This window comes from Heptranchias perlo, chromosome 6 (genome assembly GCF_035084215.1).
Source record: "Heptranchias perlo isolate sHepPer1 chromosome 6, sHepPer1.hap1, whole genome shotgun sequence".
Lineage (NCBI taxonomy): Eukaryota > Metazoa > Chordata > Chondrichthyes > Hexanchiformes > Hexanchidae > Heptranchias > Heptranchias perlo.
In genome coordinates, this window is record NC_090330.1 from 23159887 (window position 1) to 23187517 (window position 27631).

Sequence of the window (27631 nt, forward strand, 5' to 3'; positions counted from 1 at the left end):
TGGCACCCCATCCACCACCCTAAACATTCACTCCCTTTACCACCGGCGCACAGTGGCTGCAGTGTGTACCATCCACAGGATGCACTGCAGCAACTCGCCAAGGCTTCTTCGACAGCACCTCCCAAACCTGCGACCTCTACCACCTAGAAGGACAAGAGCAGCAGGCACATGGGAACAACACCACCTGCACGTTCCCCTCCAAGTCATACACCATCCCGACTTGGAAATATATCGCTGTTCCTTCATCGTCGCTGGGTCAAAATCCTGGAACTTCCTTCCCAACAGCACTGTGGGAGAACCTTCACCACATGGACTGCAGCGGTTCAAGAAGGCGGCTCACCACCACCTTCTCGAGGGCAATTAGCGATGGGCAATAAATGCCGGCCTCGCCAGCGACGCCCACATCCCATGAACGAATTTTTAAAAAAGGACTGATTTCCTCATGCCAGTATAACATTGACATGGCTGATAGTGATACTATGTCTGTAATGAGGACTGGGTAGTGCATAGAATAAAAACTGTTACTTTAAGAGTTGAATTTGAGAAAATGGGGACCAAGCAGTAGTAGAAGAGGAGTTAGGGGAGGTGACCTATTAGAGGTAGGTTTTGAGGAGACCTTTTGAAGGTGGAGAGATGGGGAGAGCAGTACTAAGAAATAGAGTTCAAAGGTCTGCTGCTGGCAACTCAAAAGAAAGAAATAACTATAGTGTATTATCACCCAGGACAGCCAACATATTACTTTTGAAGTGAGTTACTTTCATGTAGGCAAACACTGCAGCTAATTTGTGTATATGCAGGAAATGAGCTAAATTATCAGTTAATTGTTTTCTTTTTTGGTGGTGGTGATTAAGAGAAGAATATTGGCTAGGAAGCTGGGAGAACTACCCTGCTCTTCAAATAGTGCATGAGATCTTCTATGTCCACCTAACATACTTTATCTTTCATGCATCAGCTTACTGAAATGTACCTTGGATGGATTTTTTTTTTTATTCGTTCATGGGATGTGGGCGTTGCTGGCAAGGCCAGCATTTATTGCCCATCCCTAATTACCCTTGAGAAGGTGGTGGTGAGCTGCCTTCTTGAACCGCTGCTGTCCATCTGGTGAAGGTTCTCCCACAGTGCTGTTAGGAAGGGAGTTCCAGGATTTTGACCCAGCGACGATGAAGGTACAGCGATATATTTCCAAGTCGGGATGGTGTGTGACTTGGAGGGGAAAGTGCAGGTGGTATTGTTCCCATGTGCCTGCTGCCCTTATCCATCTGGGTGGTAGAGGTCGCGGGTTTGGGAGGTGCTGTTGAAGAAGCCTTGGTGAGTTGCTGCAGTGCATCCTGTGTGCCGGAAGTGAAGGGAGTGAATGTTTAGGGTGGTGGATGGGGTACCAATCAAGCGGGCTGCTTTGTCCTGGATGGTGTCGAACTTCTTGAGTGTTGGAGCTGCACTCATCCAGCCAAGTGGAGAGTATTCCATCACACTCCTGACTTGTGCCTTGTAGATGGTGGAAAGGTTTTGGAGTCAGGAGATGAGTCACTCACCGCAGGATACCCAGCCTCTGACCTGCTCTTGTAGCCACAGTATTTATGTGGCTAGTCCAGTTAAGTTTCTGGTCAATGGTGACCTCCAGGATGTTGATGGTGGGGGATTCGGCAATGGTAATGCCGTTGAATGTCAAGGGGAGGTGGTCATTGTCTGGCATGAATGTTACTTGCTACTTATCAGCCCAAGCCTGGATGTTGTCCAGGTCTTGCTGCATGTGGGCATGGACTGCTTCATTATCTGAGGGGTTGCGAATGGACACAGTGCAATCATCAGCGAACATCCCCATTTCTGACCTTTATGATCGAGGGAAGGTCATTGATGTAGCATCTGAAGATGGTTGGGCCAAGGACACTTCCCTGAGGAACTCCTGCAGCAATGTCCTGGGGCAGAGATGATTGGCCTCCAACAACCACTACCATCTTCCTTTGTGCTAGGTATGACTCCAGCCACTGGGAGAGTGTTTTTCCACAATTCCTATTGACTTCACTAGAGCTCCTTGGTGCCACACTCAGCCAAATGCTGCCTTGATGTCAAGAGCAATCACTCTCACTTCAGCTCTTTTGTCCATGTTTGGACCAAGGCTGTAATGAGGTCTGGAGCCGAGTGGTCCTGGCGGAACCCAAGCTGAGCATTGGTGAATAAGTGCCGCTTGATAGCACTGTCGCCGACACCTTCCATTGGTGGATAAAGGGGAACCAGTGGATGTAGTGTATTTGGACTTCCAGAAGGCATTCGACAAGGTGCCACAAAAAAGATTATTGCTCAAGATAAAGAATCACTGCATTGGGGGTAATATTCTGGCATGGGTGGAGGATTGGTTATCTAACAGGAAGCAGAGAGTTGGGATAAATGGTTCATTCTCGGACTGGCAACCAGTAGCCAGTGGTGTTCCGCAGGGGTCGGTGCTGGGTCCCCAACTCTTTACAATCTATATTAACGATTTGGAGGAGGGGACCGAGTGTAACATATCAAAGTTTGCAGATGATACAAAGATGGGAGGGAAAGTAGAGAGTGAGGAGGACATAAAAAACCTACAAGGGGATATAGACAGGCTGGGTGAGTGGGCGGAGATTTGGCAGATGCAATACAATATTGGAAAATGTGAGGTTATGCACTTTGGCAGGAAAAATCAGAGAGCAAGTTATTATCTTAATGGCAAGAAACTGGAAAGTACTGCAGTACAAAGGGATCTGGGGGTCCTAGTGCAAGAAAATCAAAAAGTTAGTATGCAGGTGCAGCAGGTGATCAAGAAGGCCAACGGAATGTTGGCTTTTATTGCTAGGGGGATAGAATATAAAAACAGGGAGGTATTGCTGCAGTTATATGAGGTATTGGTGAGACCGCACCTGGAATACTGCATACAGTTTTGGTATCCGTATTTAAGAAAAGACATACTTGCTCTCGAGGCAGTACAAAGAAGGTTCACTCGGCTAATCCCGGGGATGAGGGGGCGGACGTATGAGGAGAGGTTGAGTAGATTGGGACTCTGCTCATTGGAGTTCAGAAGAATGAGAGGCGATCTTATTGAAACATATATAAGATTGTGAAGGGGCTTGATCGGGTGGATGCGGTAAGGATGTTCCCAAGGATGGGTGAAACTAGAACTAGGGGGCATAATCTTAGAATAAGGGGCTGCTCTTTCAAAACTGAGATGAGGAGAAACTTCTTCACTCAGATGGTAGTAGGTCTGTGGAATTTGCTGCCCCAGGAAGCTGTGGAAGCTACATCATTAAATAAATTTAAAACAGAAATAGACAGTTTCCTAGAAGTAGAGGGAATTCGATGTTACGGGGAGCAGGCAGGAAATTGGACATGAATTTAGATTTGAGATTAGGATCAGATCAGCCATGATCTTATTGAATGGCGGAGCAGGCTCGAGGGGCCGATTGGCCTACTCCTGCTCCTATTTCTTATGTTCTTCTGTTCCATCACTTTGCTGATGGTTGAACGTAGACTGATGGGGCGGTAATTGGCCGGATTGGATTTGTCCTGCTTTTTGTGTACAGGACATACCTGGGCAATTTTCCACATTGTCGGGTGGATGCCAGTGTTGTAGCTGTGCTGGAACAGTTTGGCTGGAGGCGCAGCTAGTTCTGGAGCACAAGTCTTCAGCACTACAGCCGGGATGTTGTCGGGGCCCATAGCCTTTGTTTTATCCAGTGCACTCATCTATTTCTTGAGATCATGTGGAGTGAATCGAATTGGCTGAAGACTGGCTTCTGTGATGGTGGGGATGTTGGGAGGAGGCCAAGATGGATCATCCACTCGGCACTTCTGGCTGAAGATGGTTCTAGTTGATATCTCTTTTTAGTTTCTAGTTAGTGACAGCTCTTTATCATCTATGAACACATGATTTTAAATAGTTCATAAAAAAATTAGACACCTACCCAGGCTTAAATTGAGCTGCTCATCCTCAGCATTTTAGTATCGCTTTACATTGGAACTGATGGCGATTACAATGTTGACACTGGTCCAGTGTTGCATAACTTTCAGAAAGGTAATGTCTGCTGAAACTCAGCAAATGGGCCTGTTGTGATCTTGTTCACTAGAAAGGTATTGTGCTTCTAGAGCCCACAGTAAATTCTTTCACATGCAAAGATACCTTGAAGCAAATCCCCAGTGCCAGTTCAGAAAAATGGTAGTTCTTTTAGAGAGCACCAATGTTCCACACTGACTCAAAATGATGTGAAAAACTTTTATGGCCATCTCCACCTTTGTTTCGAAAGCTGCTCAACCTCAGGATTCTAGTGTTGCCTTTCATTGGAACTGACCGTGTTTACAATGCTGAAGCCTTTGACCAACCACAGTTAATTGCATTGCCTAATGCAATTGTTTCCAGTTTGCCATTGATGCATTCTGATCCATAGACACCAATGCACAGCAGGGGAAACTAGCTTTGAAGATAAACTGGCCCAATGACTCCTCTATAGCAAAGAATAGTATGTTCTCCAGAGAACCCGGTGAATATTCCTTCAACACAACCTCTTGTCGTTATCACTCCCTCTTTATGCACAAGATGGTGGAAATCATCTGTCATTATAAAAATCTGGGTTGTACTGTTTAATACCATTTTTTTTACTGCTGAAGTTCTTGACAAGGACTGTGCAACTAAAATCCTGGATTTGCCAATATACAGTAGAACCAATTGTATCTGTATGCAAGCTTGGTGCACTGAATTATGCTAGCTGAAAGCGAGCGAGTACAATTTGTGCTGCCTTCTAAGCCGCACAACAAAAGACAAGAGTTTCAAGAGAGTAAGTAAATATGTAGGGAGTGTGCCAACTGCAGTTATGTTGTAGATGGCAAGAAGAACCAAAACAAAATACAAGTTTTTGTAATGGAACTAAGGCTATCAAAAGAAGAATCCTGGCAGGCTAACAAGAAGAGAATTGTGGCATGGCACCAACCCCAAAAGAGCAATATAACGAAGGATGGGGAAAGAAGAGAAGATCACAGCTTCCACTTAGTTTGGTCTGTGATCTTTGATCATGAAAGATTGTGTGTTCATACCCTAATTTAAAAAAAAAATCAATGCATTTTACCTGTATGTAATTTAGAGTGAAGCTCTTTTATTGAGTAGTTGCATTTGTCTGAACCATAAAGTTAAGTTTAAAATGTTTTTTTAATTCTCAGTTGATGGACTTTGTGCTGTTGCTAGTACTGTTGGAAAAGAGCTGGCTCCACATGTAAAGAAACATGGAAGTAAACTGATTCCTGAATCTATCAAGAAAGATAATAATTCAAAAGCCAATCTAGATGGAGCTCTAGTGGTGGCAGCAAGTGGAGTTCAAGGTACATGTTCATCTATTTTGTTTTTCCATCAACTTCCCAAAGTAGTTATAAATGTATCATTTGATGTTTCATTAAATTCATAATTTTTTTTTGTTAAACTTACAGAAATAACCAAACTTACTTGCCTCCTCCCTGTATCCCTTTCCCCTCCAGAAATGCATCAATTTGTCTAAATCCATTTAGACTGTTCATTTCAATGATCTTCCCTCGTCTGTTATCCTCTGGGTGAAAATGCTTCACCTGACTTTCCTCATTACTCGTAACTTCTTAATGTTTAATTTCTGTCCCTGGGATTTGAACAACTTATCTGGATTGATTTCTTTTAATTCTATTCAGTCAGTCAATTAGATTACCTTGCAATCTCCTTTTCCGAAGACAAGCTCAAATTCCTTACCATTTCCTGATACCTAGAATCATTTTTTTTTTTGCCAGCATATCCTCAGGATTAGTAATCTTTTCTCTAATTTGGTGAACAGAACTGCAGACAGTACTCCAGGTGGGGTCTCCTTAACACTTAAGCAGGACAAATAACGAGGAACAATGCAACCAGATTTAGATCTTGGATGACGGGGCCAGTAGGCGGCAATGCAATTCAATGTGGATAAATATAATGGGAGCAGAACCTTCCCCCTCCACACCAAAAGAAAGAAGCATGTGTTAAATAGAATAGTCAGGAATTATAAACCGCATTTGATTTGTCCTCTACTGTTGTGACCCTGTAAATTATTTGCCTTTTTTACTACAGCTAAGCGTTGTGCTAAAAGCTTTATATTAGTCCACCATAACCCCATGATCTCTTTCCTTCATCCCTGTTCCACTTAACACATGCTCCCAAGGTTCTTATTCCCACACTTAATATTTTACACTTATCTGTGTAAAATTTTAATTGCCACCTGCTTTTTCAGTTGCCTAAAAGGTCCAATTAATTATGAATTTGGTTGCACTTCTCTATCCTTGCTTCCTTCCTATTCATCTATGTACTGCCCCTTTATGACATCATCTGGAAACACAGGATCAGGTTCTGTATCAATGCTGATGACACGACCTTTACCTTTCCACCTCCTCTCTTGAGTCCATGGCTGCTGCTGAACTAATCAACATATAAGCCTTGAATGAATCAAAATTTCTTCCAGCTTAATGGAGGCAAAACTGAAGCCATTCTTTTTAATCTCTCATCAGCGCTCCTTCCATCAAAGGCAATAGGATAGTGTTGTGAAACCTTGGTATACAGCTTGATCTCGAGCTAAGTTTCCTGTCCAATATTTGTTTCATCACTAAGACTTCCATTTTTGCAAAATTGCCCACCCATATCCCTGCCTCCCTCCAATTGCCATCAAGATTGTAATCCTTGTACATTATTACTTTGAGGCTCTATTTCTTTAATCTCTTGCTAACAGGCCTCCCCACTTTAACCTCTACAGAGTACAACTCATTCAGACTGTTGCTTAAGGGGTTCTTGCTCATTGAAGGCCCTGCATTTCCAATGTCCTTGCCTGGCTCCCATGCCCCTATGAATCAACTTCAAGATTCTTGTCCTCTCCTTCAAATGCCAGCGAAGTCTTGCCCCACCCAACATTAGTGACCTCCATCAGCCCAAAGTCCCTCCCTGACCTTCCTCTGACATTGGTCTATTCCTCATTTCCTATTTTTTTTTTGCTCCACCATTGGTAGCTGTTCTCTCAGTCTCAAACAAAATTAACAGCAAGTTGAGGACAAGGCCAAATCATTGTGTGATCTCAGGTGAATAATTAATCAACGTAAGTAGTAACTGGTTTTGATTTACAGGATTTGCAACTGTCTGGAATGGTTTAGAGTGCGCAGCAAAGTGCATAGCCAAGAGTGTTGCAGCAGAGACCGTCCACACGGTGGATTTTAAGTAAGTAGCTTTTTATTTAAAGCCGAATTTTAGAAATTCAGTTTCCAAAGCAGTACATATTTTGTTCATAACTGATGCTTTATAATTTCAGATACAGAAACATGACGACTTGCACTTCTAAAAAGAACTAATTTGGTTCAAACAGCATCATTTATTTGAAATTAATTGCTCTAAATTAGCTTTATCTTTTCAGTACAATGCATAAAAATCAGTTTTTTTTCCTTGAATCATTTTGGGCTATTTGGTGCAATGCTTGCTTTTGCTGCTGTAGAACTATTCCATGCAAAAGGGGGCAGGGGCACTGCTGACTGCTTATTTTATTTTCAACAATATCCTATTGATATAAACATGGTTCTCTTTCCTCTGTCCCTGCATACTGTGGGAATTCAGTCCATCTAGTTTATTGGCTAGTTTATTTTTGTGTGTCTCATTTAAATAACAAACAGGATTTCCAGTTTCCCATTGATCTCATTTCTGTTACTAACAGTATAAACTTATGCCATTTGGTCCCTTTCCCATCTTTAGTAACACTCCACACCACTGTGGCTCAGAAATTTGGGGGAGGAGGAAATCAAATGTCTTTTATTATTATTATTAAATCACTATTGGCGTACTCTGCTTACTTTTAACAGTTTAGCATTCTTCCAGATCTGGCCACTGCCAACTGAAAAATCTCACTAACCCTTAATGCTTTTTGGCAAGTGAGTGGCGGGGAGGGGAGAGAGAAAACAATTATGGTTCCTGCTCCTTGCCAGGAATTAGTGACCCCTACTGGGAAGCACTCGTGTTCAGCTCTGGGAGCACCTTGCATGGTTCCATTCCTACCTATCCAAACATAGCAATGCATCTTTTCCCACACTGTAACTGTTGGAATGTGGAACTCCAAACAGATTCAGACACAGAGTGGGCTAATTAACACTTAGCTCTTTTTAGTAGTTCAACAACAGACAATTGCAAGTGTAGTCCGTTTACTTACAAAAGGGATTCCCATTGGGACTCCAAGAACGACTATGACTGTGCACGTGGTGATGGGGCTCTGCTACGAACCTTGTGCGATGAAAGGCTCTTTGGAAAAGGGAACTCCCACCCCCTCAGATGCCTTCCGTTTTTATAGTTAGTACAGAAATACATACGTTATAATTATTTCATTGACTTTTCAGACGGTAGTTTCTGTCTTTGTCTAAACTAGACTTTGCTAGTTCTTGCTCTACAGTCAGATTTTTGCTTACCTTGGGTCAGCACACTCTCTCCTAGCCATCATTCCATTCCCCTTCCTCATAGGTCAGCTCCTTTCCATCCCTCTAATGTTCAGTATTCTACATTCATCCTTATTATAATAGATAAGAGTCAACTGTTTATACTCCAAACTGCAGTTAGACTTCCAGTCTCCTGTCCATCCTGTATCTAGTGCAAGCGCAATATATGTAGTCCCCAAGCCACCCCCCCTACCCCCTCTTCTCTCTCCCAATCCCCCCACTACGGTTAAATCCTTATTGTATCCTATAGTAATTTCCAGAGTTCTCCTGTGATCTATCATTAACCTCTTCCTCTTCCTTAACTACATACTGCCCCTCAACCACGATGGCAGCTTTCAAATATATATGCTGATGATGCTCAGCTCTACCTCTTCACCATTTCTTGCTGTCCTTTGACTGCCTTTGTGCAGTTAACTAACACAGTAACTAGGTACTCCTTACAAGTTTTGTTGTGGGCTGTCCCTGCTATTCCATCCACTACCTAGTTGATGCAGCCATACACACATTATTTTCTCTGCCCCCAGCCACTTGATCTCCAGCATTTTTCACTGAACAAGCAAGAGACATAGGACTACCCCAGTGGTGTAAAATTGCTTCTTAACATATTGGGCGCTCCTATTTAATGGAAACCCGTTTCTTGGCTAAAGTGCCTTTTTAAATTTAGACTATGAAGTAAGGTGTGGGCTTTCTCTTTACCTTTCCCCAAACCCTTGGCGAGGTTGTCTAGCTGCACCTCCTTTACTCTCCCTTGGAATGTCCCCTTGGACAGTCAAATCCCTAAAATTGTTGGTGCCTTAACTTGCAAACGCTCCACATGCATCCGCTGTGCTTGAAGCTAACATAACAAGTTCTCCACCTGAAATTGCATTGCCCCTAACCTTGCGTCACTGTCAGTGACTTCTGTGGCCAATTACACTGGACTGACCAAGTCTGCTCTGCTTTACATTTATCTAATGGCACTAACGATCCCTTCACTACCTACATCAGTTCCGGTCAAAATCTTGACTGGCATGGGTGAATAGACCCCCACTTTGCTCTCCCCTGCCTAATTGAGATATTTCAGCCAAACTCTTGGCCTTGGGGATCTCTGATTTTTCAAAGTCCCCCATTGTGAGCAACTTTGCCCTTCACACAGTGCAATCCTTTACCAGATGAAGCTGTAGTATCACCTCTTTGCACCCTATTCACTGATCTGGTGAAGGCAAGGAGACATCTTTTCTAAATCTATGGTGACTGCATAACCGACCACCTTATGAGATCACCTGGATTGTGTCGCAGGGTTACTAAAAGACCAGCAAAGGTTGGCCATGTGCCCACTCACCTTTTTTATTTAAAAAAATTGTTTCCTCAACCTTCTGTATTCTGCTTGGTTGCCTGATTTATAGACTCACTTTGTGGGCTGAACAGCTGGTTCACCAAGTGATCAATCCATGGTGCATCTGATCTCCCACCCATGTGAAGCTTCATTGGTACTTGAAAGACCATAAAATGATTGACGCGTTCATATAGCTGCTTGAGAGGTAGCCACATTCTTAAATTGTCTGGAACTCTCTCCCAAAAGTTGTTGCAACATTGAGTGACCAAGATCCTGGTAGTCTGTAATATTTTCACCCTCTAACCAAATCTTCCAAATGTTTTTAAGCAGGTGTTAAATTGTACACATCAAGAATAGCATGTCTTGCAACATCATAGTTCATACTTTCTGCTGGATTGACATGAGAATACACAGAGAGTGCTTTATCGCTCATTGACGTTGTGAAACAACTTGCCCATGTGTTATTGGCCCACTTATGGTGATAAGCTGTCAACTCAAATGCTTGACTGAATCTATTACTGTCATCTCCCTTTTTAAAATTTGGAGTTAAATTGGATTTAACAAAATTACAAGCTAAGTGTTCCGGAACTTCAATGATGGAATCCCATCGATGTGCATTTCTCTGCCAGTTGAAGAGCCCTTTCTCCTTCTCATGCCTGAATATGCACTGTTCGCTCTTTTGTTCCAGCTTGTGCTGCTCTCATTTCAGTTTCCCAGCCTCGCAACTTCATTTCTAACTGGAACACCCAATCCTTAACTCTTTCCTCTGCAGCCAACTGAGCTAGCTCATTTTATGTTTATCTACATCTTTTGATATGGTCATTTTATTTATTCATAACATACTTTACCTCGTCCTCACCAATTTAGCTGTCGCAGATGCATCTGCATGGGTAGGGACTCAGCCAGTGGTGGTACTACCGAGCTACTCTTGTTGATGGACATTGAAGTCCCCCATCCAGAGTACATTCTGTGCCTATGCTACCCTCTGTGCTTCCTCCAAGTGGTGTTCATATTGGAGGGCATGCTGATTCATCATCTGAGGGAGGGTCATGGTAGTAATCAGTAGGAGGATTCTTTGCCCATGTTTGACCTGGGTGGAGGAGTCTGGGATGTTGGCTGATAGTCATACTTACAGAATCATACCTATGTCAGGCTGTTGAATAGTCTGTGAGGCAGCTCTTCCAGTCCCAGATGTTAGTGAGGAGGACTTTACAGGATTGACTGCACTGGGTGTGCCTTTATTGTGTCCTGATTCGACGCCTAGGTCACAGCCAAATGGTCCATCTAGTTTTATTCTTTTGTTCCTTTCTAGCAGTTTGATATAACTAAGCAGCTTGCTAGGCCACTTCAGAAGGCAGTTAAGAGTTAGGCACGTTGGTATGAGACTATAAAGTCACATATAGGCCAAGGACAGGAGGTTTCCTTCCCTAAAGGACATTAGTGAACCAGCTTGATGGTCACTTCTACTGCTACCAGTTTTTTATTTTCATATTTTGAAATTTTTAATTTGAATTCAAATTATTAAACTGCCATGGTGGGATTTGAACTTGCATTCTGTGGATTTAGTACAGGCTTCTGGATTACTAGTCCAGTAACCTAATCACTACACTACTGTAACCGGTTATATTTTATAGCAAAAATTTAGTTGTGACCAATTTCCAGAAAAAGACAGGGATAAAGGAGAGAGAACTCCTAAAAAATTTGGGGAAAATAATCCATTTAAAGCGCACAGCAGGTTAGCTAGCATCTGCAACGATCTACTTTTTCTGCTCCTTGAAATGATTAAAATGATCCTTTCTGATAAAGGTATGGGTCCGCTGCTGGGAAAGCTACAGACAATGCCGTGAACTCTGCCATCAATGTTGGTGTGGCAGCTTTTAACATTGATCATCTGGGTATCAAGGCTGTGGCACGACGCACCGCAAAGGAAACTGGACATGCTATTCTAGTTGACTACAGACTACAAGAGAAACAGGAAAAAAAATGAATAATTTCAGCTTTGAGAATATCTTGAATTCAGTTGATGGAACTTTAAATTTTAATACATAACTGAACAGATGCTACATGAATGGTTAATATTTGCAGAATTCCATTTTCAAATAACATGAACCAGTTTTTGTCTTGCAGAATGAGGAACCTATTTGAGTACAGATCAAATATACTAAATTGTTTTTGCAAGTATCACTTTGGCTTTATTTTCAGATGTTGGAATGTACATTAATATACTAATACAGGATTTCTTTCACTATTTAGTTGCGTAGAGTAATGAGGACAAGTTTATTTTAGCTCTGTGAAGGCTTTAGGTGGTTTCTTCCATCTTTCCTCTGCCCCAGATTTATTTGGTTATCCTCAGTCTCTGCATTAGATTCTAACTGAATTGGCTGTAATTCAGCATTGGCATTCTCAACAGCATACAAGATCATGATACATATATAGAAACACATGTCAGTGCTTGCTTCATTGGATATGAACTTTATGTACAGTCTAACAACATTGAATATAGTCCTTAAACCTTTCACTGCTAAAGAATGTACATTTTCAAATGGGAATTGGTCCAATGATTGAGAGAAAAAAATACAGAGAAGAGTTTATTTAAAAGAAAAACTGTCCCCAGCTATAGACTTTAAACAAAAGTATGTAATTGAATGAGGTAATTTGAATATTTCTATGTACATTTTTTATCTTGGGGCACTGGAATTTTGTTGGAACATCAAAGGTGAAATGATCTTGTAAGGTGTTGTGAAGATTAGCACAAATTCTTCCTAAATTAGAGGAGCAGTAGAGGAAAACTATTTATTTATATTTTTAAAAAAATCTGCACTAAGGCTGGGTCACCTGATAGTTAAATTTAAAAAACAATTTTTAAAAAGAAAATACATGTTTGTGCTGCAATGTTGTGCAACATGTTGATTAAACCAGGTAATGCAGCTAAAAAATAACCAGATTGGCAGTGGTGGTGTATGAGTACATTCAACTGAGAACTCATTGCTACAACACTAAGTTTGTGGTGCACCAAAGAAGAGATAAGAATATGGCACTTAATCTATGGACTACAAAAAATACTTATAATGTAAAATATTGATTTAAATAGCTTTTGCACTGATAGTAAAATGAATTTTGCCCTTCAGGATATAATACACCAGTGACCAAAACCAATGCTCACAACATTGAGGCAAATGGGGTTAGTACTTACAGGCTAATCTGGTCGAGTTGGCATTTCCTGTATGATTTTTGAAAGCTACAAATGCTAACCTTTAATGGAAGAACTTTTCAACTTCGTGTGAACAGTTTATGTAACATACAATTGTGAGAAACTCAATTGTGCAGATTGTAATCAGTAAAATGGTTCTAAAATGAAGCACACTTGTGTACATCATGTAAATTAATTTTGTTATGGGAATTGACCTAGAAAGGATGAAAACTGATTTGTTTTTGCTTGCTTCCCACAGTTGTTCATTTGCTCATTAAACAAGAATGGCAGTAGCACTTTTTCTGGGGCGTTACCTTTTTATTTGAAATCCTTATTTTGTGCCAGCTGTGACTCAGTGGGTAGTACTCTCATTTGAGTCGTACTCTCATTTGAGTCAGAAGGTTGTGGGTCCCACTCCAGAGACTAGAGCACAAAATCTAGGCTGACACTCCCAGTGCCAGTTCTGAGGGAGCGCTGCACTGCCAGAGGTGCTGTCTTTCTGATGAGTCATTAAACAGAGGCCCTGTCTGCCCCCTCAGGTGGATGTAAAAGATCCCATGGCACTATTCAAAGAAGAGCAGGGGAGTTCTCCCTGGTGTCCTGGCCAACATTTATCCCTTAACCCACACCTAAAAACAGATTATCTGGTCATTATCACATTGCTGCTTGTGGGACCTTGCTGTGTGCAAATTGGCTGCCACATTTCCTACATTACAAGTAACTTCAAAAAGTACTTCATGGCTGTAAATGCTTTGGGACATCCTAAGGTGCTATATAAATGTAAGTTTGTTCATTTTGGGTTTTTTTTGGAATGCACTGACTGAAAGGAAGCAGATTCTAGATTTTTTTTTTAAAAAAGGGAATTAGGTAAGTACTTGAAAGATAAAAAATTGCAGGGCTAGCTGGAAAGAGCAGGGGAGTAAGACTAATTGGATGGCTCTTTCAAAGAGCCTGTACAGGCACAGTGGGCTGACTGGCCTCCTTCTGTGCTGTATCAGTCTGATTCATGAAATCAATTTATTTCTGCAAGTGCTCTGAAGGAGTTTTTTTTTTAAACTCAACTTACTGTAATATTTAAATCAACACAGAACAGGTTCAAGTCTTTATTTTAGTGAAAGGCACAAGTTACATACACTGAATAGATTTGAAAAAAATCATAGAACATTCTTGCATCGAATAGACTGAACTATATCTATAAAGGTCACAAGTTAATTCTACAATCTTGAACAGAATAGGAATGTTGGTTTTTCATTGCACAACAGGAGTAGATTCCCAAGAAAGCTATTGATTCAGTAATGTGCTACCAGGTTTCACTGCTGCTACCCGTTCCAATCTTGATTGAACCTACAAACAGATAAAAGTTTAGTTTGCTTCAGTTGTTACTGAATTTATACTATCATGTTCATGTAAAGGTGCTTAATGGGAATTGGACTGTTAATTGCAGCAATGATTAATCCTATTATTCAGTTTTCCAGCTGGAGACGTGTTAACTAATGACTAACAGTATAAAGAATGGGGGGGGAAATCTAATAGGACAACAATGAAGATAAATGTAATGAGGCAATAACTACACATGTACATACAGGGCTACAGAATTACATAAATAGATGAAAAATAAATTACTTTTTATACAGTTTATAGGGCTCCTTATTGCCCAGCACAGCCAATGAAGTACTTTTGAAGTGCAATCACTGTTGTAAGGTAGGAAACGTGGCAACCAATTTGCACACAGCACATTTTTTTTTAGGTGTTGGTTAAGGGATAAATATTGGCCAGGAGACTGGTGAGCTCTCCTGCTCTTTGAAATAATGCCATGGCATTATTTCAATCAACCTGAGGGGGCAGGTGGGGCCTCTGTTTAATACCTCATCCAAAAGACAGCACCTCTGACAGTGCAGCATTCCCTCAGTACTGCAGTGGAGTGTCAGCCTAGATTTGTGCTCTCAAACCTCTGGAGTGGGACTTAAATCCACAACCTTCTGATTCAGAGGCAAGAGTGCAACACACTGAGCCACGGCTGCGATCGTATTACAGTCCCCATAACTGTGGGGCAGAAATAGAAGAAATACATTATAAATCAGGGAGATAAGTAGGAATAACAAAAGTATTGTTCTAAGAGAATTGAATTATTCATTCATTGATTGTGGTAGAGGGAGTAAAGGAAGAAAAAGAATAGAATTGCTAAAATGTGTGCAAGACTCCTTCCTCAAGCAGTATGATGATATGCCTTAAAAAAAAGTTATTGGTAGACCTAGTTATGAGTAATGAAATGTATCAGGTATTTGAGGACCTTGGGAGTAGTGATCACAAAGGTTTAAGGTCCAAACAAACAAAGGGAAAAGTTAGTACAAAGACCAGGACACCAAATTGGAATAGGGACAGATTTTAGAAAAATTAGTTAGCTAGCTGAGGTGGAAAGAGAAATTGGTGCACTGGATGAGAGATTGTAAAGTTGAATAAATTTTATACCATTTTTTAAAAAAAGTTTCATAATATCATGCATAAATAAAGGTTACAAACAAGCTAGAATTGAAGTGGATGGCATATGGGACCTACAGGTGTGATCAAAATAAGAGTGAACATGAGAGAGATAAGAAAAGTGAGGGAGTAGGAGGAGAGAATCTCAAAATATAGAACAGTATTTTACAAATGTCAGTTGAAAAAAGAGTGGTTAAATATGAGGTGGGACTTCTTCCAGTCAGCTCTTTCAGATCTTCCTGCAAGGCATATGTAAAGCTACAGTCTTTTGAAATATGTCTCTTGTGAGGAAGATGTAAGCTAAACACTCAAAGCTTTTTTTCACTGAAGCAAACATCAGAAAGTTGAGTTGAATTGCCAATCCCAGAAAGATCCTGTGGTTTTAAGCTTACTTTATAGATACAGCTGTCAATAAATTGTGATCAAAGCAACATTTGTACCTGCCTTGAATATGAAAATGTTCAAAAATCAAACAAAAAACCCCCTGAAATAGTTAATTCCCACAATTGTTTTTGATGTGCTTGTACAGAATTGAACTCAGGGTCACATAAGCACTCGGATTACATTTGATACTCAAAAGGGAATTGGATAAATACTTGAAGGGGGAAAATTGCAGGGCTATGGGGAAAGAGTAGGGGAATGGGACTAATTGGATAGCTCTTTCAAAGAGTTGGCACAGGCACAATGGGTCGAATGACCACCTGTGCTATATGATTCTATGAATATGCTGCTTTGATACGCTACAACGGTGTAGTTGTAGTGCAGTGCAGACCCTTGTAGTATTTCTTTTAAAATAGAATTACATTATCCTAAAGACCACATATAATGCTCATGAGAAGGTAAATGTATGCTGTTTAGGCAGCTAGTTTAGCAGGGGAACTAGAATAAATGATTAAAATAGAAACGCATAATATAACTCAAATGTGTCGCAAGCTGGGTCTAGTTTGGCAATTATAAAAATTTCAGGAACAATGGGGATGGAAGAAAAGGAGTAGGGCAGGTGATATTAGAGACAATATCATAGCATTACAGCTAAGGATTTAAATAGAGAAGTGATCCAAGTGGGATCCCTTTGGATTTAGCTGAGGAATAGCAAGGGACTGGTCACACTTTTGTTGTCTAACTTTTTAAAAAAAGACAGCAATATAGATGGATGCTACTCAAAACATAAGTTTGCTCTAAATACTAGTTTGTTAGTAAGAGGTGAGGATGTTCACAAATAAAGTCAGAAGTATTTTTAAATGCATAATTGAAACCAGGGTAGGAATAGTTAAAACTAGATTGGTAATTTCACTCAACTGTCTCTAAGATGTCTGGTGTGGGAAACAAATGTCACACTCGTGCATTGGTGGTTGTTGTTCATAGGTTGGATAAGTCAAATTGTTGGGATAGAGTAAAGACAGATTCACTCTGCAGCTGACCCAGGATCACTTGAGGCTGACACTTCCCTCAACTGGGAAGGCTTCCCAACAAAAATAAATAAAATTGTTTGCAGCTTCGTTACCTGATTGAAATTCTGACTGAGCTTTGTAAGCACTGCTCTGTGTTCCACCATTTTTTCCTGGTACATAACCAACTGATAAGATTCTTTAGTAAGTTTTTCTGCAATATAAATAACAGCACATGAAATAGACTATAATGCCTATTTAACTTTTTATTGTAATACCAGTTGATCTCCCATAATATTGCACATGGGGAATGAAGCACAAATGTAATCACCAGAATGGCAAGTATATGTAAGCAGTTCCACTATAAATGTGAATACAGGAATTTGGACTTTTAAAAAGTTGATAGGCCACGGAGACACAACATTTTTCATATTATTAGTCTATCTCCGTGACATTTCACATGCGCAGTCTAGACTTAGTGTAGCCTTCAGATGAAGTGGAGTTGAAGACATGGGATAATTTGATGAGGACATAGACTTAATTCAGTACCCATTTTAAAATCTTACACTGTCCACGTTTTTATACAATACTTTAATGTTATATTAATTACAAGTCCTAGAGAGGGATAGCCTGGTATTAATTACACCCCATGAAGAGGCTACCCATCTCAGGATAAAAAGTGTTACTTGAGATGTTTGCTACCAGGCAGGTGCCAGACAAGGTTTTCCAGGTTACTCAATGCAAGCGGTGCAGGAGCTATTGGAAGAGCAGTTTGGTGGAGGGATTAATAATACAAAGTATATAGTATACCAATATAGTGCATAGAACACTAACAATAGAATGATCACACCAAACTTGAGGCCAGTAAATACAGGATAAAGTTCACTAATTCTTAAGTACCTGCAATATAATTCTAGGCAGGGTAAATACTTTAAATCAAAAAAGGCACACATCTAATTCTGCAGATTCCATCATTCAATTGAATTCTTGCAACGTGCTAAGCAGCAGTATTCCATTAAACTGCTCTTTTAAAGTGAGGTCTCACAATATTGCTTGTGATTTGAAATCTTATCAATAGTCCATGATCAGAACACAAAGTCTAAGTGGGAGGAAGGTTAGTGGTGTCGGTAAGAGTACTGGGCAAGATATTCAATGGGCCATAATTTGCTGTGGAAGGGCATCTAACGGCATTGGCCGTTAGTTAAACGTGCAAGGGCAAGTCTAGGTTTTAAAATTTTTTGCGTGGCAAGTTGCTGAAAGTGAGGTGATAACGTCGTAGTGAGGGAAACAGGACATCTGGGATATAAGTGAACGGCATGCAATTAGGTATCTCCTTAACCAATCAGATTGAAGGATTGCGAAATTAACAGCACAAGGACTAAAAAGGAAGTGTAAATCAGAGTGGGTGAATTCAATGTCAAATCAGGTAAAGAGTGGGTGTGGGGGGGGGGGGGGGGGGGAGAGATTGATTAAGACAAAGGAAAAAAGAAAAGTACACATTTTTAAAATCTCCAACAACAATTAAAACCTGAAGGAATGAGACTTTACCCTTGTAATAGTTCATTTTCAGTGAGAGAGGTTGACTGGCAGTAATTAACACATCACACCGTTAAAAGGGTACTCAGACTGAAATGAACAAGACTTAACTTTCAGTGTCGAGTTTAGTTCGTATCTATCTCGTAAATACAGCAACTTCAACAGTGAGGCAGACAGCAAGATGCCTCTTTCGCGAAGCTAACGGCAGAGCGGCGCACCTCGGACAGCCACTTTTGGATTTCCGCATTTAACCTTGCATCTACCCTCGCCTGAAATTGTTGTACCATTAGCGCATAAATAACGGCGAGCGCCATTAGCCTCACTGTTATTTTGACAGAAAATCCTGGCCTGTTATTTGATTTACATGAGCAACGGTGACAGTTGCTCACCTTACTGTAAAAGCTTCTATAGGTACGTAAAAAGGAAAAGACTGGCGAAGGCAGACAGAGACAGGAGAATTTATAATGGGGAATAAGGAAATGGCAGAGAAATTAAACAAATATTTTGTGTCTGTCTTCACGGAAGAAGACATAAAAAACCTCCCAGAAATACTAGAGAACCAAAGGTCTGGCGAGAATGAGGAACTGAAGAAAATTAGTATTAGCAAAAAAAAATAGTGCTAGAGAAATTAATGGGACTGAAAGTCGATATATCCCAAGGACCTGATGATCTACATCCAGGGTTTTGAAAGAGGTGGCTATAGAGACAGTGGATGCATTGGTTGTCATCTTCCAAAATTCTATAGATTCTGGAATGGTTCCTGCAGATTGGAGGGTAGCAAATGTAACCCCACTATTTAAGAAAGGAGGGAAAGAGAAAACAGGGAACAGACTTATTAGCCTGACATGAGTAGTAGGGAAAATGCTAGAATCTATTATAAAGGATGTGATAACAGGACACTTAGAAAATACTAATAGGATTTGGCAGTCAACAGGGATTTATGAAAGGGAAATAATGTTTGACAAACCTATTGGAGTTCTTTGAGGATGTAACTAGTAGAATAGATAAGGGGGAACCAGTGGATGTGGTGTATTTGGATTTTCAGGAGGGTTTCGATAAGGTCCCACACAGGAGGTTGGTGAACAAATTTAGAGCACGTGGAATTGGGGGTAATATGGATTGAGAATTGGTTTACAGACAGAAAAGAGAGAGAGTAGGAATAAATGGGTCTTTTTCAAGTTGGCAGACCGTGACTAGTGGGGTACCGCAGGGATCGGTGCTTGGGCCCCAGCTATTCACAATCTATATCAATGATTTGGATGAGGGGACCAAATATAATATTTCCAAGTTTGCTGATGACACAAAACTGGGTGGGAATGTGAGTTGTGAGGAGGATGCAAAGAGGCTTCAAGGGGATATAGACAGGCTAAGTGAGTGGGCAAGAACATGGCAGATGGAATATAATGTGGAAAAAATGTGAAGTTACCCACTTTGGTAGGAAAAACAGAAATGCAGAGTATTTTTTAAATGGTAAGAGATTGGGAAATGTTGATGTTCAAAGGGACCTGGGTGTCCTTGTACCTGAGTCACTGAAAGCTAACATGCAGGTGCAGCAAGCAATTAGGAAGACAAATGGTATGTTGGCCTTTTACAAGAGGATTTGAGTACAGGAGTAAGTTTTACTGCAATGATATAGCACCTTGGTGAGAATGCACCTGGAGTATTGTGTACAATTTTGTTGTATCCTTCCTTACCTAAGAAAGGATAAACTTGCCATAGAGGGAGTACAACGAAGGTTCACCAGACTGATTCCTGGGATGGTGGGATTGTTGTTATGAGGAGAGATTGAGTAGACTAGGCCTGTATTCTCTAGAGTTTAGAAGAATGAGAAGTGATCTCATTGAAACATACAAAATTCTTCCAGGGCTCGACAGGGTAGATGCAAGGAGGATGTTTCCCCGGGCTGGGGAATCTAGAACCAGGGGTCACAGTCACAGAATAAAGGGTAGGCTATTTAGGACTGAGATGAGGAGAAATTTCTTCACTCAGATGGTGGTGAATCTTTGGAATTCTCTACCCCAGAGGTCTGTGGATGCTCATTGAGTACATTCAAAACGGAGATCGATAGATTTCTAGATATTAAAGGCATCCAGGGATATGGGGATGGTGCAGGAAAACGGCGTTGAGGTAGATGATTAGCCATGATCTTGTTGAATGGCGGAGCAGGCTTAAGGGGCCAGATGGCCTGCTCCTGCTCCTGCTCCTATTTCTTAAGTTCCTACGGATGACAAGCGGAGGGCTGATGAAAATCGAATATTACAACAACAACTTGCATTTATATAATGCCTTTAACATAGTAAAACGCCCCAAGGTGCTTCACAGAAGCATTATGAAACAAAATTTGACACCGAGCTACATAAGGAGAAATTAGGATAGGTGACCAAAAGCTTAGTCAAAGAGGTAGGTTTAAAGGAGAGCGGAGAGCTTTACGGAGGGAATTCCAGAGCTTAGGGCCTAGGCAGCTGAAGGCACGGCCAGCAATGGTGGAGCGATTAAAATCAGGGATGTGCAAGAGGCAAGAATTGGAGGAGCGCAGAGATCGTGGAGGGTTGTAGGGTTGGGGGAGGGGGAGGCCATGGAGGGATTTGAAAATAAGGATGAGAATTTTAAAAATGAGGCATAGCCAGACCTGGAGCCAATGTAGGTCAGCAAGCATAGAAAGTTAATGTGCAGGTACAGCAGCATTCGTAACAAGATAGACAAATTAATGGCACAAGTAGAGATAAATGGGTTTGATCTAATAGCCATCACAGAGAAGTGGCTGCAAGGTGACCAAGGTTGGGAACTAAATATTCGAGGGTACTTGACCTTTCGAAAAGACAGGCAAAATGGAAAAGGAGGGAGTGTAGCTTTGATAATGAAGGATGACATAAGGACAGCAGTGAGGAAGGATCTTGGCTCAGAAGATCAGGAAGTAGAATCAGTATGGGTAAAGAATAGCAATAACAAGGGGCAGAAAACATTGGTGGGAGAAGTTTATAGGCCCCCTAACAGTAGTTATACTTTTGGACAGAGTATTAATCAAGAAATAATAGGAGCTTGTAACAAATTGCAATAATCATGGGGGACTTTAATCTTCATATAGAATGAACAAATCAAATTGACAAAGGTAGTCTGGAGGATGAGTTCATGGAATGCATTCGAGACAGTTTCCTAGAACAACACATTGTGGAACCAACCAGGAACAGGCTATTTTTAGATCTTGTATTGTGTAATGAGACAGGGTTAATTAGTAATCTCATAGTAAGGGATCCTCTGGGGAAGAGTGATCATAATATGATAGAATTTCACATTGAGTTTGAGAGTGGTGTACTTAAGTCCGAAACTAGAGTCTTAAACTTAAATAAAGCCAATTACATAGGTATGAGGGGGTAAGTTGGCTAAGGTAGATTGGGAAATTAGATTAAAAGGTATGACAGCAAATAAGCAATGGCAAACATTTAAAGAAATATTTCATAATTCTCAACGAACATACATTCCATTGAGAAATAAAAACTCCAGGGGAAAAGTGATCCATCCGTGGCTAACTAACGAAGTTAAGGATAGTATCAGATTAAAAGAAGAGGCTTATAATGTTGCCAAGAAAAGTAGTAAGCCTGAGGATAGGGAAAGTTTTAGAAACAAGCAAAGGATGACCAAAAAATTGAAAGAGGGAGAAAACAGAATATGAGAGTAAACTAGCAAGTAATATAAAAACAGATCGTAAGAGCTTCTACAAGTATGTAGAAAGGAAGAGAGTAGTGAAAGTAAACGTGGGTCCCTTAGAGGTTGAGACAAAATGGGGAATAAGGAAATGGCAGAGACGTTAAACAAATATTTTGTATCTGTCTTCACAGTAGAAGACACAAAAAAATAACAAATAATGAGGAACCATGGGTCTAATGACAGTGAGGAACTTAAAGTAATTAATATTAGTAAAGAAAAAGTACTGGAGAAATTAAGGGGACTAAATCTGACAAATCCCCTGGACCTGATGGGCTACATCCTAGGGTTCTAAAAGAGGTGGCTGCAGAGATAGTGGATACATTGGTGGTGATCTTCCAAATTCCCTAGATTCTAGAATGGTCCCATTAGATTGGAAGGTAGCAAATGTAACACCACTATTCAAGAAAGGAGGGAGAGAGAAAACAGGGAACTACAGGCCAGTTAGCCTGACATCAGTCATTGGGAAATTGCTGCAATCCATTATTAAGGAAGTGGTAACAGAGCACGTAGAAAATCATAATATGATTAGGCAGAGTCAGCATGGTTTTATGAAAGGGAAGTAGTTTTGACAAATCTATTAGTGTTTTTTGAGGATGTAACAAGCAGGGTAGATAAAGGGAAACGAGTGGATATAGTATATTTGGATCTTCAAAAGGCATTCGATAAGGTGCCACACAAGATAAGGGCTCATGGGGTTGGGGGTAATATATTAGCATGGATAGAAGATTGAATAGAGGACAGAAAACAGAGAGTAGGAATAAACAGGTCATTTTCAGGTTGGCAGGCTGTAACAAGTGGAGTGCCACAAGGATCAGTGCTTGAGCCTCAGCTATTTACAATCTATATTGATTTAGATGAAAGGACCGAGTGTAACGTATCTAAGTTTGCTGACGATACAAAGCTAGGTGGGAAAATAAGCTGTGAGGAGGACACAGAGTCTGCAAAAGGATATAGACAGGTTAAGTGAGTGGGCAAGAAGATGGCAGATGGAATATAACGTGGGGAAATGTGAGGTTATTCACTTTGGTCGGAAAAATAGAAAAACACAATGTTTTTTAAATGGTGGGAAACTATTAAATGTTGGTGTTCAGAGAGATTTGAGTGTCCTTGTCCACAAAACACAAAGTTAACATGCAGGCACAGCAAGCAATAAGAAAGCCCAATAGTATGTTGGCCTTTATTGCAAGGGGGTTGGAGTACAAGAGTAAGGAAATCTTGCTACAATTGTAAAGGGCTTTGCTGAGATCACAGCTGGAGTACTGTGTACAGTTTTGGTCTCCTTACCTAAGGAAGGATGGACTCGCCTTAGAGGCGGTGCAACAAAGGTTCACTAGATTGATTCCTGGGATGAGAGAGTTGTCCTATGAGGAGAAATTGAGAAGAATGGGCCTATATTCTCCAGATTTTAGAAGAATGAGAGGTAATCTCATTGAAAAGTATAAAATTCTTAGCGGGCTTGACAAGGTAGATGCGGAGAGGCTGTTTTCCTTGGCTGAAGAGTCTAGAACTAGGGGGCATAGTCTCAGGATAAGGGGTGGGCGATTTAGGACTGAGATGAGGAGGAATTTCTTCACTCAGGGTGGTGAATCTTTGGAATTCTCTACCCCAGGGGGCTGTGGATGCTCAGTCGTTGAGTATATTCAAGACTGAGAGCAATAGATTTTCGGACTCTAAGGGAATCAAGGGATATGGGGATCGGGTGCAAAAGTGGACTTGAGGTTGAAGATCAGCCATGATCTTATTAAATGTCAGAACAGGCTCAAGGGGCCGTATGGCCTACTCCTGCTTCTTATGTCATGGGTGAAAGGGACTCGGTGCGAGAAGCAGAGTTTTAGATGAACTGAAGTTTATGAAGGGTGGAAGCTGGGAGAGCATTGGAATAGTCGAGTCTGGACGTAACAATGGCATAATGAGGGTTTCAGCAGCAGATGAGCATTTTTGTCCTTTGCAAATTCACACGTAAATGAAAGAACTTAGGTATAAAACTCTTTCAGCTGCTTGTTTCAGATCATGCTTCAGATTTTGATTTTCCTTCTGCTTTACACACCATAGCACAAATACAAATACAACTTGCATACAGTTTTGGTGTCCATACTTAAGAAAAGACATATTTGCTCTCGAGGCAGTACAAAGAAGGTTCACTCGGTTAATCCCGGGGATGAGGGGGTGGACATATGAGGAGAGGTTGAGTAGATTGGGACTCTACTCATTGGAGTTCAGAAGAATGAGAGGCGATCTTATTGAAACATATAAGATTGTGAAGGGGCTTGATCGGGTGGATGCGGTAAGGATGTTCCCAAGGATGGGTGAAACTAGAACTAGGGGGCATAATCTTAGAATAAGGGGCTACTCTTTCAAAACTGAGATGAGGAGAAACTTCTTCACTCAGAGGGTGGTGGGTCTGTGGAATTTGCTGCCCCAGGAAGCTGTGGAAGCTACATCATTAAATAAATTTAAAACAGAAATAGACAGTTTCCTTGAAGTAAAGGGAATTAGGGGTTATGGGGAGCAGGCAGGAAATTGGACATGAATTTAGATTTGAGGTTAGGATCAGATCAGCCATGATCTTATTGAATGGCAGAGCAGGCTCGAGGGGCCGATTGGCCTACTCTTGCTCCTATTTCTTATGTTCTTATGTAACTAAAATTGGTATGAGTGTTGGAACTTTGAATGGAAAAACTGACTACAATCAGATCTAGGTGCGATGGGGAAATGGGCCTGCATCTGGCAGATGACATTTAAAGTAGATATATGTAGTGTTATGCACATCAATAGGGCTAAAGCCAAACATGTGCACACCATGCAGGGTTCCGAACTAAAGTCTGTTGAGTGGGAAATAAACCCATATGTTACAGTACACGAGTTTCTAAAGGTTCATGACCAGTGCTGCGAGGCTATTGCTAATGCAAATAAAGTATTAGGATGTATTGCTAGGTAGATCCAATATAAAACAAAAAGCACTCCAGTGACCTTGTTACAAGACCTTGGTTGGGTCTCATCTAGAATAAACTGTCGAGTTTCAGCCCCTCACATGGTGGATGATATAGAGGAAAACTACTATCCTGCAGATGCTGGTATTTCTGAAAACAAACAGAAAATGCTGGAAATACTCAGCAGGTCTGGCAGAGGCATTTTGAAGGGGCTGCTCCTAAAATTCTAGCTATAGTTTACCCCACGCTTTTTATCCTTGGTCACCCAGTGCGCAGGAGGCGGACAGGTCGGAGGACCTCCCGATCGGTCTGCTCCTGGGTCAGGCAAAATTTGCCATCCATGTCCAGGATGTACAAGATCGGTGGAAGGGCATGCTGGTATACATATGAAATACGGATTCTTCCTTGCCACAGAACACACGTGCTGTCTGAGTGTTTGTTAGTAAAATGGTTTAGGAACTTGTTGAAGCCACTGAGCCATTCTCCATTCCGTTCCTAGCAGTGCTGGGATAGATCCCAAATACAGGGCTTTTCACTGGGGATTTACAGGAAGTTCTACCACAGAGTATCAAGTAGAAGACGATGGTGAGGAAACGGAGAGTGTGCTGCAGCAAATTGTACAAGAAATCCTTCGGTACAGAGCTTATCCTTTTCCCCTTGAACAGTGTGTTAACATTTGCCATCCTTATTTGACACAACTTATTTTTGGAAGATTATTTTCTGAGGCAAAGTAAATCACATGAAATGGTACTTGCATGACCTGCAAACACTAACATCACCATGACAAAAACAATTTTAGGCAAGTTAGACTTTAAAAAAAACTGGTTAAATATTTTGTAAATGTGAAATTACGCACTCTCTTTTAGGCAAAAACACCCGTTAAAGTTCCTTACAAAAAAAATCGCAGCTCAAGACATTTTTAAGTTGCAACCATTTAATGATTCAATGGCATAAATAAAACTTTTGCACGCTCTTAGGTGGCAGTGGAAGTGATTTCCCGAGGCTAAAAAAATCGTATCATGTGGCAAAAACAATACCTGTAGTCCCTCCCAAAATTTTAAAAAAATCCTTTTTCACTGAAAGTGCCCTGCTCTGCAGAATGTCGACCCGTTAGTCCCAAACAATACTGGGCTTGTCAAAAAATCTGCAGCTGCTGTGATACAATGTACATTATTACCGATATTCGTTTTCATCCTCTCGTACTCTTTCGCAGACTCCGACAGTAACTCTCCATCCATAGCCTCCACCCGCTGAGAATCAAGCAGCTCCGCGCCGCCTATCGATCCTTCCTGGATTGCGCGGGACCTCTCCCACACCCGCCCGCGGAAGACTTCCGGTCCCAGGTCACATGACAGCGCGTTGCCTAGGAGACGGAAGTAACAAGCGCGGCCCGCGACAGCATGGAGGAGGCGCGCGGCGACTGGAGTGAAGGCGATTTGGAGCGGCTGAGCAGCGAGCTGGACCAGGAGAGGCAAATGAGGTAAGGGGGGACAGCGCAGGACGTGCACTTCTCCTGGGATAAGCTTTTGAGCCAGTTTACTAATAGGGTTCGTTGCTGTTGAAGATTTCGACTCCCGACCTTCTATTTCGTTCAACATATTTAGAGCATATTTTCCACATCATTTTAAACCAGAGACATCAGCAGATGAGAAACATGCAGCTTCGAGTGTTACCAGCCGATCTCTCCCACCACCTCCCTCCCTCCCATATCAGGCTTCGTGTGACGTGCAGCGTGCGCTATCTAGTGGCAATGAATTGTGGCATGTATAAAAAATGGCAATTCTTTCTGGGACTTTCATTTTGGCTGTGCTCAGCAATAGTTATCGGCGGATTTTGAAACTTGGAGTGAGTTTTTAAAATTTTTGCAATGTGAAAGCACTCACTCTCTTAGCAAAAACACTCGCTAAAGATCCCTACAAAAATCTGCAGCTCATCATTTTTAAGTTGCAATCATTTAATAATTCATTGTGCATCAATAAGTGAATTTAGGAGAAACTTCTTTATCCAGGAACTTGCTACCACAAGGAGTAGTTGAGGGACTAACAGATGCATTTTAGGGGAAGCTGGATAAACGCACGAGGGAGAAAGGAATAGAAGGATAGCCTGACTGGGTTAGATGAAGTAGGGAGGGACGAGGCTCGTGTGGAGCATAAACACTGGCATGGACCTGTTGGGCTGAATGGCCTGTTTCTGTGGTGTACGTTCTATGTAATTACTACTTTTGTACGCCATGTTAGTGAAAGTGATTTTTGCGGTATTGATTAAGCCACTGTTTGCAAAAGACGTATTTATTTATACAGTGCCTCAGCACACATCTGGAAACGTCTCAAAGCACTTAACGTACAGCGAAATCCTTTAAAGTTTAGAGATTGTTTCTAATGGTGGTCGGTGGGAAATATTGGTCAGAAGAACTTCATATTGAAGCATCATCCCTTTGAGAAACTGTCTAGTCTTTGAACTTGTATCATTTATCTCCAATAAAGGGTGTTTACTGATCATGTTTCTAGACTGCATGTGTAGGTTTGAATTTCTGGCAAACTTTTGACTCACATCGTTCACAGCTCAAGCACAGTTATGCCAAAACCTGGATCAATCAGTGCATTTCCCCTGCAAGTGCTGTGTAATTCAC

The 27631-nt window shown here is 41.2% G+C and overlaps 2 protein-coding genes and 1 long non-coding RNA gene across 10 annotated transcripts in view; 2 read left to right on the forward strand and 1 right to left on the reverse strand.

Moving 5' to 3' along the window:
• Positions 1-13258, forward strand: part of sparta (spartin a) — a 38814-nt gene extending 25556 nt beyond the window's left edge. For 4 of the 5 annotated variants that reach the window (XM_067985927.1, XM_067985930.1, XM_067985929.1 and 1 more), the window contains 3 exons: positions 5170-5328; positions 7114-7204; positions 11582-13258. In XM_067985927.1, coding sequence (XP_067842028.1) covers positions 5170-5328; positions 7114-7204; positions 11582-11762 — 431 coding nt within the window. In that variant the 3' untranslated portion in view covers positions 11763-13258. The other variant, XM_067985931.1, reaches the window with a different exon arrangement.
• Positions 12521-26331, reverse strand: LOC137322828 (uncharacterized). The gene is made up of 3 exons (XR_010963239.1): positions 26180-26331; positions 16948-17045; positions 12521-14309 (listed from the first exon to the last, which is right to left on the reverse strand). It is a non-coding gene; the product is annotated as an uncharacterized lncRNA (long non-coding RNA).
• Positions 25947-27631, forward strand: part of ccdc169 (coiled-coil domain containing 169) — a 74327-nt gene continuing 72642 nt past the window's right edge. For all 4 annotated transcript variants that reach the window (XM_067985932.1, XM_067985933.1, XM_067985934.1 and 1 more), the window contains exon 1: positions 25947-26482. In XM_067985932.1, coding sequence (XP_067842033.1) covers positions 26403-26482 — 80 coding nt within the window. In that variant the 5' untranslated portion in view covers positions 25947-26402. The remainder of the gene's footprint in view (positions 26483-27631) is intronic.